General features: G+C 47.2%; 1 protein-coding gene across 3 annotated transcripts in view; it reads right to left on the reverse strand.

Annotated features, from left to right (window-relative positions):
• The window catches only part of srcap (Snf2-related CREBBP activator protein), an 80,852-nt gene that overhangs the window by 46,667 nt on the left and 17,125 nt on the right, over positions 1-17,060 (reverse strand). For 2 of the 3 annotated variants that reach the window (XM_059953395.1, XM_059953393.1), the window contains exons 2-5: positions 5,888-5,961; positions 5,421-5,656; positions 4,094-4,456; positions 3,614-3,799 (exon numbers count right to left, since the gene is read on the reverse strand). In XM_059953395.1, coding sequence (XP_059809378.1) covers positions 3,614-3,799; positions 4,094-4,456; positions 5,421-5,465 — 594 coding nt within the window. In that variant the 5' untranslated portion in view covers positions 5,466-5,656; positions 5,888-5,961. The remainder of the gene's footprint in view (positions 1-3,613; positions 3,800-4,093; positions 4,457-5,420; positions 5,657-5,887; positions 5,962-17,060) is intronic. The other variant, XM_059953394.1, reaches the window with a different exon arrangement.

Below are 17,060 nucleotides of genomic sequence, written 5' to 3' on the forward strand. Positions count from 1 at the left end.
TGCACATGGATGCCAGCCAAGAGGGTCTCAGGGCTGTTCTGTACCAGGAGCATGGCAAAGCATTGAGACTGGTAGCCTCTGTCAGCCCAAGCTTGTCGCCATCTGAGAGAAACTATCCCACTCACAAGTTGGAGTTCCTGGCGCTGAAGTGGGCGGTGGTGGACAAGTTGAGCGATTACCTGTACGGAACCAGGTTTGAGGTGAGAACGGATAACAATCCTCTCACTTATATTCTGACTTCAGCTAAGCTGAATGCTACAGGACATCAGTGGCTGGCGGCCTTATCGGTATATGATTTCAGCCTGAAGTACCGCCCAGGAAGCAGGAATGTCGATGCAGATGCTTTGTCACGTGGGGAGCTTGGGGAACCAGAGAAGGACGAGGAGTGGGAGACTGTCCCTGCCCTTGGAGTGAAGGCGATGTGTCAGTTTGCTATCACCGTGAAGGACGAGGGAAGAGGAAGGCTGGAGCGAGCTGTGGACCATTTGGGGGTTTTTGACGACGCCATACCCCTAGCTTACTGTGACCTGACCCCTAGCAGACTGAACAGTTGCTGGAATTGAGTCCGGGGGAAGTGGCAGCTGCTCAGCAAAATGACCCGGGTCTTAGCACTGTGTGGAAAGCGGTAGAGAAGGGGGATGTGGCGTTGGCTGAAAAGGCGAAACACCCGTCCGTGCCTCTGTTATTGAAGGAGTGGCTTCGGTTAAAATTAAAGAACCGAGTCTTGTACTGGATCACGGTGCCTCCGGATCAACCCCGCCACTGGCAACTGGTCCTGCCGGAGAAGTATTGGCAGACTGTACTCCAGGCCTTGCATGATGATTCCAGACACTTGGGGGTGGAAAAGACCTTAGATATTGCTTTATGCTTTAAAGCATAAAGTCAGCAGCTCCACTGACGCACTTGCAGAGTGCGGGACCTCTAGACCTGGTGTGTATGGATTTCCTGTCGATTGAGCCTGACACCAGCAACACTGCGAATGTCTTAAGTTATCACTGATCATTACACTCGCTATGCTCAGGCATTTCCCACTAAGGATCAGAAGGTGACCACAGTGGTGAAGGTGTTATGGGAGAAGTAGTTTGTTCATTATGGCCTTCCCAGACAGATCCATAATGATCAGGGGCGACTTATCCATGAATTACTGACTATGCTTGGGGTTGAGAAATCCAGGACTACTGCTTATCACCCACAGGGTGATCTTCAGCCTGAGAGGTTCAACAGGACCCTGTTGGATATGCTCAGGACGCTGGAGATTAGGCAGAAAAATAAGTGGAGTCGTCATACTGGACAATTGGTTCATTGTTACAATTGTACTCGCAATGATGCTACAGGGTTCTCGCCCTATTATCTGATGTTCGGGCGGGAAGCAAGGTTGCCCATTGACTTGTGTTTTGGGGCTGAAGTGGGTGAATTACCAGGGAAGCCCTATCTAAAATATGTGTCCGATATGAGGAGGGAGTTGCAGAGAGCATATGAGTTGGCCGAGGCGGCAGCTACCAAACAAAATCAGAGGAATAAGAGGAGATATGATCAAAAGGTGAAGTTTGCTTAATTATTGCTGGGCGACCGGGTCCTTCTATGGAATTTGGGACTCCCCAGTAAACACACGTTGGCAGATCGATGGGCGGCCAGCCCCTATGTAATAAGAGAGCCAGATGCCGAATCTACCGGTTTACCGGGTGAAACCTGAGAATGGGAATGGGCCTGTCAAGGTACTCCATCGGAATCACCTGCTGCCCCTGGGTCAAGCAGTACGGGTGGACAAGGAGCCAAATTGGGAGGTTGTGCCTAGTACAAGGACTCTGCGAGGGTGCCGAGCGAGGGAAGAGCCCGCTGCTGAAGAGCCGAGATGGATCCTTAACCTGGGAATGGATACCGATTCGGAAGATGACAACTCAGATGAGTGGCCCCTGTATCCATTCGCTGGCGCTCCAGTACCAGAAGAAGAGGCTCCTGGCCCTTCCCTACTGAGTTGGGTGAGAGGAGGGAAGGTGTTGATGGTCAGATGGAGAGGCAGCCAGCATTGGGGGGGGGAGAGAGGGTGGAACCCGAACGCAAGCCAGAGAGTTCTCAGGTGAGGGGGGAGCCCCATGAGGGAGAGGGTGAGGGTCTGACAGGTAGACCTGGAGTGTTCAAGGCAGAGGGTTCACAGGTAAAGAGGGAGTCCAGTGAGGGGGAGGACGAGGGTCTGACAGGAATGTCCCCCGCGGGGTCTGATGAGGAAGGGTCGGCAGAAGGGGTCCGGAAATCTCAGAAAAGTAGGCACCTCCCCCCCCCCCCCCAGAGCGGTTGACATATGTGGTGCCAGGAGAACCAAATGTGATTTCTACTGCTCTGGGTAGTTATGTCGCTGCTTTCTGCACTTGGGTTGGGTTTTATGTGTTGCAAGAAGCCTTGGGGAACTCTGGTAATGTCATGAGGGCATGACGTTTGCTGGTGGGGAGAGAATGTACAATGTACTGTGTATGTTAATCAAAATGGCTTCTTTGTTCTGTTAAGAGTAGGAATGCTTCTTTGTATGATAAGTGCTTTCTCTCGCAGTTGTTCAGCTTTGGACTTGCTGATACCGGGATTGTACACATTTGTTGACCAATGGGGAATGTTATTTTGTCTTGTGAGGCTGGGATCTTGGGGGTTTCGCGGTCTTTTCAAGGGAGTCGGGAAGAAGACGCCGAGGAAGGTGGACATGCGCCGCACTGCTCGGTCGACCACCGGGGTGGTCCCAGGTGCGAGGACGTGGAGGTCGGAGGAAAGTGACGAGGGGTCGCATGGTTCGATGGCTGAGCTCCAACGATGTGCACTCTGACTGAACTTTGATAAGTTGGCACCTTTTACCTTATTTTCTTTTCCTTCATATATATTGTATTCGATAGTACTCTTTTAGTTTTAGTAAAATCGTTAAAGTGTATTCCATAATGGTATCTGGTGTGAGTTTGATATAGTGCGTGCGCACAGCATAAACTTGATTCTCACAGCACCTGCGTGTACGGGAGGTGGGGTTGGTGAGTGACTGGATCTCCTTTTCCCCTAGACATATACCAGCCTGTTGGGTAAGTGTTATATTTATGACGACAAACAACGCAGTCCAAGCATGTGCTGGGGGCACATTCCTCCCACATTCCAAAGATATTTAGGTTAATGTTGAGTGTTGCTGCGCTGCCAGTGTCAAAAGCGCACCCAGAGGAAATCCACGTGGTCAAGGAAAGAAAGTACAAATTCCTTACCGACAGCAGTGGGAATTATATCCCAATTGCCGGCGCTGTGAAGCATTTCACTAACCACTGCACTACCGTGAATCCAGGTTGCTGACATGCAGTGTTACAGTAATCAATACAGTACTGTCCACCACAGAGGGCTGTTTCAACAGAACAGTACAGCATATTAGAGTAAAAAAAAGCATTTCACTGTATGTTTTGATGTACATCTGACAAATAAAGCTAACCTCTCTCCTACTGGGCAAGTGTGGGACAAAGAGTTCTTCTCTTACTGTTCCTACACTGTTCTAAGCTCTATGTTCTCCCAGGCCGAGTGCGTGGATCCCAGGATTCATCCTAAACTAGATGGACCCTCCCTGCTCCATTTCCCAGGGAAGGGGAGTGGGGGTACTCACCTTCCTCGCCACACCTCTCTTCCAACGCCGCTCCTGGGAGAAGTCAGCTGACAGCCACTGCATCTCCTCGCACAGGTAGTCCCACTGGGCCTTCGGACGGCTGGGCTCCGTCACACGGTTCAGCCGCCTCAGAGACCACAGACCCTCCCGACGCAATTCAGCAATCCGGTGCTCGATCTTAGCCTCCTGCAGGATGAGGAAGGGGAGGGGCAGAGTCAGCTAGGTGGGCAGGGCAGTCAGCAAGATAGGAGGGGAAGGTAGTGAAGTGGGGAGGGTGGGAGACAATCCCAGGCAGAGGGATGAGGGACGGGAAGAGGAGGGAAATAGGCAGTTGCAGATGGTGGAAAGTAGGAAGGAGGGGGGGATCAGTGTTAGACTACTGGTGGTAAGAGACAGGAACATGGAGGTGGCGAGCGGGTGTGGGTGTTTCAGATTTTGACCCCCTTCAGACACCATCCCCACCCCCCACTGCTCACTCACGTGCTTGGCCTGCTCAGCGATCTCAGCCTGCGTCTTGTCCCAGGCTTGGCCCTTGACAGCCTGGTGTGCCTGGCTGGACTCCCAGAGCCCAGGGCTCAGTGATACCCGGCCGTGCCCCCTCAGCGAGCCCAGCCCGTCCAGGGAGTCGTTGGCCAGGCAGCCAGGGTGGGCTGGAGAGGCTCCTGCGCTGGAGGCTGGAGAGGAGGAGGAAGAGGAGGATGATGAGGAGGCAGAGGAGGAAGAGGAGGAGGAGGAGCAAGATGAGGAGGAAGAGGAAGAAGAAGAGGAGGAGGAAGAGGAGGAGGAGGAGGAGGTGGGCAAGATGGGGCTGCTACCAGTCATTCTCTCCTTGTTCTGTGTGACCTGTAGGAAAGATTCACTCAGTTAATGAATAAGGCACACAGAAGACTACCCACTACCCCCACCAGAATTAGTCCATGCATTACCTTCTCCCTATCTATCCATCAGGGCTTCACAGGATATTCCCCACTTAGCTGCAAAAGTGCACTTTCCCAGCTGATCCAGACCACACTGTAACCCCTAGGGGAGGGGGGGGGAGAGAGGGGCACACACACAAGGTGGAGATATTTGTGGGGAGGGCAAGAGGGATGGATGGAGAGAGTGCTGGAGGGAGAGGGAAGGAGAGATCAGTGGAAAGGGTGAGTGAGAAAGCAAAGAAACTGATGGAGTAAAGTCAGGATAGACAGATAGATAAATGAATCGGTAGAGGGACAGAGAGATGTTGGGATGATGATTTGTATTCCTAGGTCCTGTTCTACAACACTCCCCAGGCCCCTTCTGTTCACTGTGAATGTCCTACCCTGGTTTGTGTTCCTGAGCTGTTACACCTCACACTTCATTGAATTAAACTCCATTTGCCGTCCTCTGGCCTATTTATTCAGCGGATTAAAATCCCCCTGTAAATCCTGATAACCACCTTCCACTGATCTATGCTGCTTCTGACTTGCACACCTTTGAAAGGTGATCCCTCAGTCTCCTGCACTCCAAGGAATAAAATCCCAACCTCTCTCTCCTAACTCTATTCCTTGAGAATCGGCAACAACCTCGTAAATCCCCTTCTGTACTGTGTGCAGCTTTAAGGCGTTATAGCAAAGTGATCAAAACTGAACACAATACTCCAAGTGCGGCCTCATTAATGTCTTGCACAAGTGCAAAGCAACATCCTGTGTAGTCAGTGCACTAAACGATGGATTCCTCTCCACCATGTCTACCTGTGACACTGAAGTACCTTTGTTCCACAATATTCCCAAGAAAAAGGCAGCAACCACCACCGAGGAGCAGGAGGGTACCTTTTGTGGGACAGTACCTGTCTGTGGTGTGCGTTGTACTGCAGGGCAGGACTGCTTTGCATCTTGCAGCCTCCTCTGCTGGTGACGTAGACACACTCAGGGCGCTCCAGAACGGCCAAGCTGTTGGGTAGCTGCTGCAGGGCATGCTCGGTGCTGAACACATTCTGGAAAGTCGGCCTGCCAGACGAGGCGTCCACGTCCTGGGTCCCCTGCTGACCCAGCGTCCGCTCGACACAGTTGAGTAACACCACGCCTATGTATGGAGGTGGGGGGGGGGGGGGGGAGAAGTAGGGGGACAGGGTTAAACACAGGCAGAAGTTCCCCCAGTGCCATCCCATCCCACACTCCCGGGACCAGACATGGGAATCAAGCTCCCCCTACGCCATCGCATAACACACTCCTGAGATGAAGACACAGGATGAAGCTCTCTCGATAGCACCAAAGACTCCCTCCACACCCCTAGTTTCGCTCCACTCCCAAGTACCTGGATGCTGTGCAGTCTCCCCGTTTCCCTCAGTGTATCCTTCCACGGTGTTGGTTGAAGTTGCAACACCGGTCCTGCCGTTGGGGAGAGGAAAGAGTGGGGGAGGAGGAGAAACAAGCAGCAGTGGTTAAAATGGGCTCTGCGGAGATCCCAATAGCTTTTCCAGACACTGGCTCGGCCAAATGTAGTACTCATCTTCTGTCAGGATGAATGACAGCATGCACATCCCATCCCACCCAGAGCTTTTTATTATAACAGTCAGAGATAAAGAGTGCAAAAATAAGCCCTTCTGTCAATCTGCCTGTCCGTACTCTTCTGCCCACAGTCCTGACAGATCCTGTCCTCCTTCCTGCTGATGAACTCTGAGGGGTGGCTCAAACACCATCTTTAAATTAACCAATAACACCACTGTTGTTGGCAGAAACTCAAGGGGCATACAGGAGTGAGATAAATGCTGGTTGAGATGTCATGACAGCAAGACCAAAGAAGAGACTGTAGACTTCAGGAAAGGGAGTCAGAACACATCCCAGTCCTGATCGAGTGCTCAGTAGTGGAAAGGGTGAGCAGCTTCAAATTCCTGGGTGTCAACACCTCAGAGGATCTATCCTGAGCCCAACATATTGATGCAGTTACGAAGAAGGCACTTCAACAGCTATGCTTCATTAGAAGCTTGAGATTTGGTATGTCACCAAAGACTGAGGCAAATTTCGAGAGATACACATATGGCGACTTTCTGACTGGCTGTATCACTGTCTGGCATTGATCGCAAGAGACTGCAGAGCGTTGTACTCAGCCACTACATCAATGGCACAACCATCCCCACTATCAAGGACATCTTCAGGAGGCAGTGCATACATCACTAACAACCCTTACCATCCGGGAGAGATCAGTGCAAAGAGTGAGTGAGAAAGCAAAGAAACTGATGGAGTAAAGTCAGGATAGACAGATAGATAAATGAATCGGTAGAGGGACAGAGAGATGTTGGGATGATGATTTGTATTCCTAGGTCCTGTTCTACAACACTCCCCAGGCACCACTGGGGAGGTGCAGCCTGAAACCCACAATCAACAATTCAGGAGCAGCTTCTTCCTTCTCAGATTTCTTTACAGTCCATGAACACTACCTCACTGTCCCTTTCTTTCTGCATTAGTTATATATTTTAAACAAATGCGATACTTCACATTGTATTGCTACTGCAAATCAACAAATTGCAAATCATACAACTTCATAATATCAAACCTGTTTCTGATTCATCAACAGACTGCTTATTGCTCCCTCTGAGCCCTGTTCATTCGCATTCCTGACACCACCCCCACCAACCACTCATCCAGTGGCTCAAAAGAACTGCACCTCAGCTTGTCAAGCAGCAGTTAGCAATGGGCCATACTATCCAGAGTTGTGCTGAACAATGTCTACATGAGAGAAGCCAGCATAATCAACAAACCCACCCACCCCAGTCTGTCTGCTCCCCCTCTCATTGGGTAGGAGATACAAAAGCCTGAAAGCACATCCCACCAAGCTCAAGGGCAGTTTCTACCCTTAATACTGTTAGAAGACTATTGAACGGTTTGCTAGTCTGCTAAGACAGACAAGCTCATAACCTACCTCATTACAGTCCTTGCATCTTATTGCCTACCTGCACTGTAACAGTTTATTCTACATAATGATATTGTTTTATACATGGTTGCTGACAGCACTTACTTTCAAACTTGCTGACACTACTGTCACAGGGCGAATCAAAGGTGGTGACAAATCAGCAAATAAGAAAGATTTAAAATGTCGATGAATGGTGCCATAAAAGCCTCGCACTCAATGTCACGAAGACCAAGGTGCTGATTATCGACTTCCAGGGGAAGAAACCAGAGGTTCATGAGGCAGTCTTTAGAGGGTCAGCAATTTTAAATTCTTCACTCTTATCATTTCGGAAATCGTATCCAAGTACAATTATGAAGAAAGCACGGTAGCGTCTCTACTTAGGAGTTTGCAAAGATTCAGCATGACTCTTAAATCTTTGGCAAATTTCTACAGATGTACAGTGGATAGTATACTGACTGGCTGTATCAAACCACAACCTGGTATGGAAACACTAATGTCCTTCAATGGAAAATCCTACAAAAAGCAGTGGATACGGCCTGGATCACAGCTAAAGCCCTCCCCACCACGGAGCATGCATCTACATGCAGTATTGCCACCAGAAAGCAGCATCCATCATCACAGATTCCACCACCCAGATCATGCTTTCTTCTTGCTGCTGCCATCAGGCTTTTGAACCAAAGGGACTAAATTCTCTCAATTTCATTTGCCCCTCTACTGAAATGTTCCCACAACAAATGGACTCATTGTCAAGGACTCTCTTCATTCCAGGTTCTCGATATTTATTGCTTATGTATTTATTATTATTTTTCTTTTTATAACTGCAGCCTGTTGTCTTTTGCAGATTGACGGAATGTCCAAGTTGGTGTGATCTTTCATTGACTGGTGGAAGAGATACAGGGCAGGAGAAAGGGGGAGTCTGATGGGCAGAAGGCCATGCAAGAAAGAAAAGCGGGGAGGAGCACCAGAGGGAGGCAATGGGCGGGCAAGGAGATAAGGTGAGAGAGGGAAAAGGGAATGGGGAATGGTGAAAGGGTGGGGGGGGGGGGGCATTGCTGGACATTCGAGAAATCAATGTTCATACCATCAGGTTGGAGGTTATCCAGACAGAAGGTGTTGTTCCTCTAACTTAAGAGCAGCCTCATCACGAGAGTGGAGGAGGCCATGGATAGACATACCCGAATGGGAATGAGAATGGGAAATGAGTGGCCACTGGGAGATCCTGGCAGCGGTCTCCCAATCTACAGCAGGTCTCACCAATATGCAGGAGGCTGCACCAGGAACACCGGACACAGTATAATACCTCATCAGACTAACAGGAGAAGTGTCGCCTTACCTGGAAGAAAAGCTTGGGGCCTTAAATGGTTGTGAGGGAGAAGTGAAGGGGCAGGTGTAACACTTGTTCCACTTGCAAGGATAAGTAACAGGAGGGAGATCAGTGGGGAGGGACAGACAAGGGAACCGTATAGGGAACGATCCCTGTGGAAAGCAGAAAGTGGGGGGGGGGGGGGAGGAAGATGTGCTTTGTGGTGGGATCTCATTGGAGATGTGGAAGTTGCTGGATGTGGAGGCTGGTGGGGTGGTAGGTGAGGACAAGAGGAACCCTGTCCCTGGTAGGGTGGCTCGTGGATGGGTTAAGAGCAGACATGTGTGAAATGAAGAAATGCAGTTGAAGTCAGCATTGATGGTGGAGGAAGAGAAGGCCCTTTGTTTAAAGGAGGGCATTTCATTCGTTCTGAGAGCAGCTGCAGTGGAGACGGAGGATTTGAGAGAAGGGGATGGTGCTTTTGTAAGTAACAGGGTGAGAATAGGTACAGTCCAGATTGCTTTGAAGAGTTTGTAGGCTTGTAACAGACATCAGTAGATGTCTCCAGAGATAGAGCTACCAATCAATTTCCCAGCTCTTTACTTCATCCCTCTCCATTCAGGTTTCATCTATCACCTTGTGTTTCTCTCCCCCTCCTCCCACCTTTTAAATCTCCTCAGCTTTTTTTCTCCAGTTCTGCCGAAGAGTCTCAGCCAGAATCCTATAGTCTTCTCCATAGACGCTGCCTGGCCTGCTGAGTTCCTCCAGCATTTCCTGTCTTTTGCTTGAATTTCCATCTGCAGATTTTCTCTTGTTTTTCATTGATTCTATTATGGTTATTATCCTATTATGGATTTATTGAATATGCCCACAAGAAAATGAATCTCATGGTGTATTTGATGACATACATGTCTGATAATAAATTTACTTTGAATTTTTACTATGCACTGTGCAATTAATTGATCTGTATGAACAGTATGCAAGACAAGTTTTGCACTGTATCTCAGTGCACAAACAACAATAAAAATTCCAAATCCAGAACTCTGGGTAGGCTGCATCCATAGTATTGCATTCTGGAAAACTCATACAACCAGACTCACAATCTATCACTTGACCTCAATCAGTTAGGATCTTGGACCCTTTTGTTTAACTACACTGTACTTCCTCTGCACTCTGCTACTATTTTACCTTATTCTATCTCAATGCAATGTCCAATGATCTGATCTGCATGAACTGTATCTCCATACGTGTGACAATGTAAACCTAGTACTGGAACAGGCCCTTCTATCATAACCAAGCACCCACCACTCTAATATAAAAATAACCTTGTAAACATCCTTTACCTTTTCTCACCTAAGGAATCCAAAACAGTCCACCATAAATCTATCAGGCTTTCAGGATTCAGCAAATAAATTAAAACAATTATAAACAAAATTAAAGCAAAACTAAATCATTCTCTCTTTTGCCCTCCTGATCATTTGCTGAACCAATGCATTGACATTTGAAGGGTGTGATGGCCTTGGAGAGGGAGGATGAGCCTAAATCATAAACTGGTAGAGCACAGAATTGGGCCTTTCTGCCTTTTGTTTTTACTTATCATGATGCCTGATCAATTCTTATTGATGCACCATATAATCATGAAAGCTAGCCTCCTCTCCATCTACACTTCCTGCTGCCTCAGTAGGCAACCAGCATAATCAAAGACCCAGACATTTCCTCAGTTTTACACAGTTGGCAGCATGGAGCAGTGGATTGTGTCAAACCGTTCATATATGTACCCGTCTGTACATGCCTCTTCTCCACCCTCCAGCTGCATTTGGCAGCCCTTTCTCCGCGCACGCACCCCCTCCCTCCCTCTGTGTACGCGCCTCCCCCCCTCCACATAATCATTTCACCCTCCCTTCCTGTGTGCTTCCTTCTCCTCCCCCATCCCTCTGAGGAGGCCTGACAGAAATTTATATATAGATGAGTCAGATAATTACAGACTGTTTCTCCAGGGTGAAAATACGACATATGACAAAGGTTTGAGAGGGGGGCATGTGGTTGTCTGGAACAGGTTGTAATGGGAAGCAGATACAACAGAGTCAATTAAATATGGAAATAACCAAACAGGGAATGGAAAGATTTAAGTATTGGTTTATTACTGTCACCTGTACCAAGGTACAGTCAAAAGTTTGTCATGCATTTTGACATGGAAATCAATTCATTACACAGTGCATTGAGCTAGGACATCTACAGAATGCAGAACAAAGTATAACAGCTACAGAGAGTGCAGCGCAGATAAACAAGAAACAAGAAGAACATAATGAGGTCATCCGAGAAATCAAAAGTCCATCTTATCGTACAAAGTGGCTGCTCTAGACCTTTGATAACAGCAGGGTAGGCACACGCTTTCAGGCTTTTGTATCTTCTGCCCGATGGGAGAGGGGCAAAGAAAGAATGTCTGGATCTTTGATTATGCTGGCTGCCTACTGAGGCAGCAGGAAGTGTAGACAAAGTGAATGGATAGAAGGCTAGCTTCCATGATTCTATGGTGCATCAATAAGAATTGGTATCTGGCATCATGATAAGTAAAAACAAAAGGCAGAAAGGCCCAATTCTGTGCTCTACCAGTTTATGATTTAGGTTCATCCTCCCTCTCCAAGGCCATCACACCCTTCCTATAGAGCAACATCCAGAACTGCGCCGTCCTCCAGCCCAGCTCTGACCGAGGATATGTGAACCTAAAGCAGTTAACTTAACAGTTAGTAACTCATCAGGGGTGATTGCTAAGTTTGTGGCCTGAGGTAGAAGATGAGTTATTAACTTCAAACTGAATGCAAAATCAAACAGTTGACCTGCATGTGCATGTAATGAGAGCTGTATAACTCATCTCCTTCTACCTTTGGCCACAAACTTATCAATCACGCATCTGTGGACAATTTCTAGAGGTCCAAGATCCATATGCTCCACGACCGCTGGACTAAGTGTGTAAATGTAGGAGGGGAATATGCTGAAAAGTAAATGTGCTAGATTTTCTAAAACTGACTCCTTCTACCATTGGCCACGAACTTATCAATCACACCTTGTATTTTAACTTCATCAATCCACATGACTTGTTTCCAAAATGTATCAGGCTTGTTTAGATGTTCCTTTGCAAAATTCTGACATTGAATTTTGTGGTGAGAATGCAGGAAAGGTTTGGTTCTGATGACTCTTCCATGAAGGTCATATTTGTGCAGGTGTTGCTGCACAGTAGAACAGAGCACCACCACTCCAGAGTCTGCTAAATCTTCCTGAAGGTCTTTTGCAGTCAAATGGGGGTTTTGATTTGCCTTTCTAGCAATTCTCTCAGAAAGTTTTCAGAAAGATCTTCCAGACCTCAACTTGACCTCCACCATTCCTGTTAACTGCCATTTCTTAATTACATTACCAACGGAGGAAACGGCAACCTGAAAACGCTTTGCTGTCTTCTTATAGCCTTCTGCTTTGTGGGCATCATTTATTTTAATTTTCAGAGTGCTAGGCAGCTGCTTAGATGAGCCCATGGCTGCTGATTGTTGGGACAAAGTTTGAGGAGTCAGGGTATTTATAAAGCTTTGAAATTTGCATCACCTGGCCTTTCCTAACTATGACTGTGAACAAGCCACAGTCCTAACAAGCTAATTAAGGTCTGAGACCTTGGTAAAAGTTATTTAACAGCTCAAATCTCTTGGGGTGCCCAAACTTTTGCATGGTGCTCCTTTCCTTTTTTTCCCACTCTAAAATTGTACAAAACAAAAACACTAATCTTGCTTAAAATATTGATCAGTACATCTTCTACTCACTTAACTATTCACAGTAACAGAAATTTTGACCGGGGTTCCAAACTTTTGCATGCCTCTGTATAATGGAAACTATTCAGACGGAATACAAGGTGTTGCTCCTCCAGCCTGAGAGTGGCCTCAGCAAGGCAATAAAGGCGGCCATGGACAGCCATGCCATTGTGGAACTGGAAAGTGGGTGGTCAACCTTGTTATGGCCCTTCCCCCTATGACACTTTATTCTGCATTTTGTTTTTGCCTTTCCTTTTGTACAGCCTGGAAGTACTTGTGTTTTGAAACGATCTGTCTGGCTGGCACACAAACGAGTGCTTTACACTGTTGCTCAGTACACATAGCAATAAACCCAGCAGTGCTGGAGGGGTGGACAAGGTAGCAGCAGTGAAGAGCCATCTCCCTCCTCTCCTCCTGCGTTGCACAGCTGGGTTACATGCTCAGTTAGAAAGGAACAGTACAGAAACTGACCCTTCGGCCCACTGAGTCAGTACTGACCACCCATTTACCTCAAACCTGTTCTACTCTCCCTGTATACCCATCAACTCACCCTCTACCCACAACTCAACCCCTCAGCCACACACAAGTTACAATGACTGATTAACCCATCTTTCACTGAGACAGGAATGAGGAGGAAGAAACCCACCAGTTCAAAGGGAGAGGGTGCAGATTCCTCAAGACAGAACTGGAGGTAGGGATTGAACACAGGTTTCTGGCTTTACCTGCTGCGCCAGCATGCAGCGGTTCACTGATAACCCTGAAGGACAGGCAAACACGAGGAGATCTGCAGATGCTGGAAATTCAAGCAACACACACAAAATGCTGGTAGAACGCAGCAGGCCAGGCAGCATCTATAGGGAGAAGAGCTGTAGACGTGGTCTCAGCCCGAAACGTCGACAGCGCTTCTCCCTATAGATGCTAACTGGCCTGCTGCATTCCACCAGCACTTTGTGTGTGTTCTCTGAAGCACAGGTTCAGTTAGGTGCAGCAACAGATACCACCCCATCCTCGGTGGATAGGGTGCTAAAGAAAGCAAATGAAATGAATAAAGCATAATCGTGTTGTCTTTGTCAGTTGCAAAACTGAGTTCAAGAGTAAGGAGACTGTTTTGCAGCTTTATGAAATGTTAATGAGGTCACATCTGGAGTATTCTGTGCAGTTCTGGTGGTCTGTTAGAGGAAGGGTGTGGGGGCTTCGGAGAGGATGAAGAAGAGGTTTTCCAGGAGGCTGCCCGACTAGAGGGCATAAGCTGTAAGAAGTTAGACAAAGTTGGGCTGTGTTCTCCGGAGCAGCAGACGTCGAGGGGAGACCAGATAGAGTTTTATAAGATTACAAGAGGCCTAAACACAGTAGATAGCAGGTACCTCTCTCCCTTGGGTGGAAATACTAGAGCGCATTATTTAAGGGGAGGAAGGGGCAAGTTTGAAGTAAATGTGCAGGGCAAGTTGTTTTTTTTATATATACATAGGTCGGTGGGAGCCTGGAATGGGCTGCCAGAGGTGATGGTGACAGGAAACGTGACTAAGGAATTCAAGAAGCTCTTGCATAGGCACATGAATGTGCAGAGAATAAAAGGATGTGGATATTGTGTAGACAGAAAGTTCAGCTGGGCATTTGATTTCTAAATCAGCACAATACTGGGCAGGGGTTTCATGCTCTTGGGACCAATGCAAGTCAATGACCAGTGGTGTTCCACACAGACGTTTTGGGACCCCTGCTCTTTGTGATTTCTATAAATGAAATGGATGAGAAAGTGCAAGGTGGGTTTAGCAAGCTTGCAGATGACACAAAACCTGATGGTGTTGTGGATAGTGTAGAAGGTTGTCATAGGTTACAATAGGACATTGATAAGATGCAGAGAAGTTGCAGATAAGAGTTCAATCAGGAAAAGTGAGAAGTGATTCACTTTGGAAGGTCAAATGATGGCACAGTATACATTAATACAGGAATCATAGTAGTGAGGAACAGAAAGATCTTGGGGTCTACGTCCACGGATCCAGGCAAATTTGACAGGATGGTTAACAAGGCGTATGGTGTATTGGCCTTCATCAGCTGAGGGACTGAGTTCAAGAGCCACAAGGTGATGTTGCAGCTCTATAAACTCTGATGAGACTGCACTTGGGAAAACTGTGTTCAGTTGTGGTCACTTCATTATAGGGTGTGGGAGCTTTAGAGGTGTAGAGGACACCTACCAGGATGCTGGCTGAATTAGAGAGCGAAAGGTTGAATGAGCCAGGGATTTCTCTTCAGAGCAATGGAGGAAAAGAAATGACGTGACAAGCTGATAAGAGGTCCGTTTTTATATAAAGGTGATTGGAGCAAAGTACAATTTGGCATGTCAGAGGTTGATTTTCTTTAAAACACAAGAGTGTTAAGTGAATGGAGCACACTGCCAGACTGCAAAGGCTGGTATACTTACAGACTCAGAAACAGGCACATAGATGAAAGAAAAATGAAAAGCTGTATGGAAGGGAAACACGATCTTGAAAGTCAGCTACAGATTGGCAAGTATGATGTTGCGGCCATCTCTGAAACTTGGCGAAAGGGTGGCTGTCATTGGGAGCTGAACATCCAAGGATATACGGTGTTTCGGAAAGATAGGTTAGTAGGCGGGGGGGGGGGGGGGGGTGGCTCTGTGCATAAAAAATATTAAATCACTGGAAAGAGATGACATAGGATAGGAAGGTGTAGAGTCTCTATGGGTTGAGTTAAAAAATGACAAGGGCAAAAGGACCTTAATGGCAGCTGTATACAGCCTCCAAACAGCAGCTGAGATGTGGATTACAAATTACAGCAGGAGAGAGAAAAGGCGTGTCACAAAGGCAATGTCAAGATAATCGTTGGGGATTTTAACATGAAAGTGGATTGGGAAAACCAGGTCAGCACTGGACCTCAAGAGAGATATCATGTGTAGAATGTCTAAGAAATGGCTTTTTGGAACAGCTTGTTGAGCCCACTAGGGGATCAGCTGTGCTGGTTTGGGTGTTGTGCAATGCTTTGGAGGTGATAAGAGAGCCTAAGGTTAAGGAAGCCTTAGACAATAGACAGTAGGAGCAGGGGTAGACCATTTGGCCCTTCTAGCCAGCACTGTGATCACAACTGATCATACACAATCAGTAACCCGTTCCTGCCCTCTCCCCATATCCCTTGACTCCACTATCTATAAGAGCTCTATCTAACTCTCTCTTGAAAGCATCCAGAGACTTGGCCTCCACTGCCTTCTGGGGCACAGCATTCCACATATCCACCACTCTGGGTGAAAAAGTTTTTCCGCATCTCTGTTCTAAATGGCCTACCCCTTATTCTTAAACTGCTGCCTCTAGCTCTGAACGCCCATCAGCGGGAACATGCTTCCTGCCTCCAGCGTATCCAATCCCTTAATAATCTTATATGTTTCAATAGATCCCCTATCATCCTTCTAAATTCCAGTGTAGGGAATTAGGGAACAGTGGGGAGCAGTGATCACAATATCAAGTTCACATTGAAATTTGAGAGGGAAAAATAAAATCCAATGTGTCAGTATTTCAGTGGAATAAAGGAAATTACAATGGCATGAGATGGGAACTGTCCGAAATTGACGGGAAGGGACACTAGCAGGAAGGACAGCAGAGCAGCAATGGCTGGGAGTTTCTGTGAAAAATGAGGGAAGTGCAAGACAGATATTTTCAAAATATGAAGAAATTTTCAAAGGGAAGAAGGACACCACCATGGCTGACAAGTGAAGTCAGAGCAAAGTAAAAGCAAAAGAGAGGGCATACAAGGAAGCCAGAGCAAATGGAAAGATAGAGAATTGGGAAGCTTTTAAAAACTTACAGAAGGAAACTAAACTTTTCAGAAGGAAAAGATGAATTATGAAAGGAAGCTGGCCACCAATATCCAAGAAGATACTAAAAACTTATTTTAAGTATATAAAGAGTAAAAGAAAATCAGGGGAAGATATAAGACCAATACAACATTTCGCTGGAGATATCACAATGAGAGATGCAGAGTTGGCAGAGGAAATGAATGCGTATTTTGCATCAGTCTTCACAGTGGAAGACGTCTGCAGTATACCGGACATTCAAGAGTGTCAGAGAAGTGAAGTTTGGGCAGTGAAAATTACAACTGAGAAGGTGCTCAGGAAGCTTAATGGTCTGAGGGTGGATAAATATCCTGGACCTGATGGAATGCACCCTTGGGTTCTGAAGGAAGTAGATGGAGAGATTGTGGAGACATTAATGATCTTTCAAGAAATGATAGTTTCTGGCATTGTACCGGATGACTGGAGAATTGCAAATGTTACTCGTGGCGACCCACTTTCTGCGCTGGCGAACTGGTTCACAAATAGCCAACGCGCAAGGGGAGACTTTGGCAATGCACCTCTGATGTCATTTCCACCCGGAGAGGGCAAGCACTAGGGATTAAAAACCAGCGCCATGAAGTTTGACTAAACTCGTCTCGAAACAACTTACCGACTGCGTGTCATTGCTTCTAGCTCTGT

This window comes from Hypanus sabinus, chromosome 29 (genome assembly GCF_030144855.1).
Source record: "Hypanus sabinus isolate sHypSab1 chromosome 29, sHypSab1.hap1, whole genome shotgun sequence".
NCBI classification, from domain to species: Eukaryota; Metazoa; Chordata; class Chondrichthyes; order Myliobatiformes; family Dasyatidae; genus Hypanus; species Hypanus sabinus.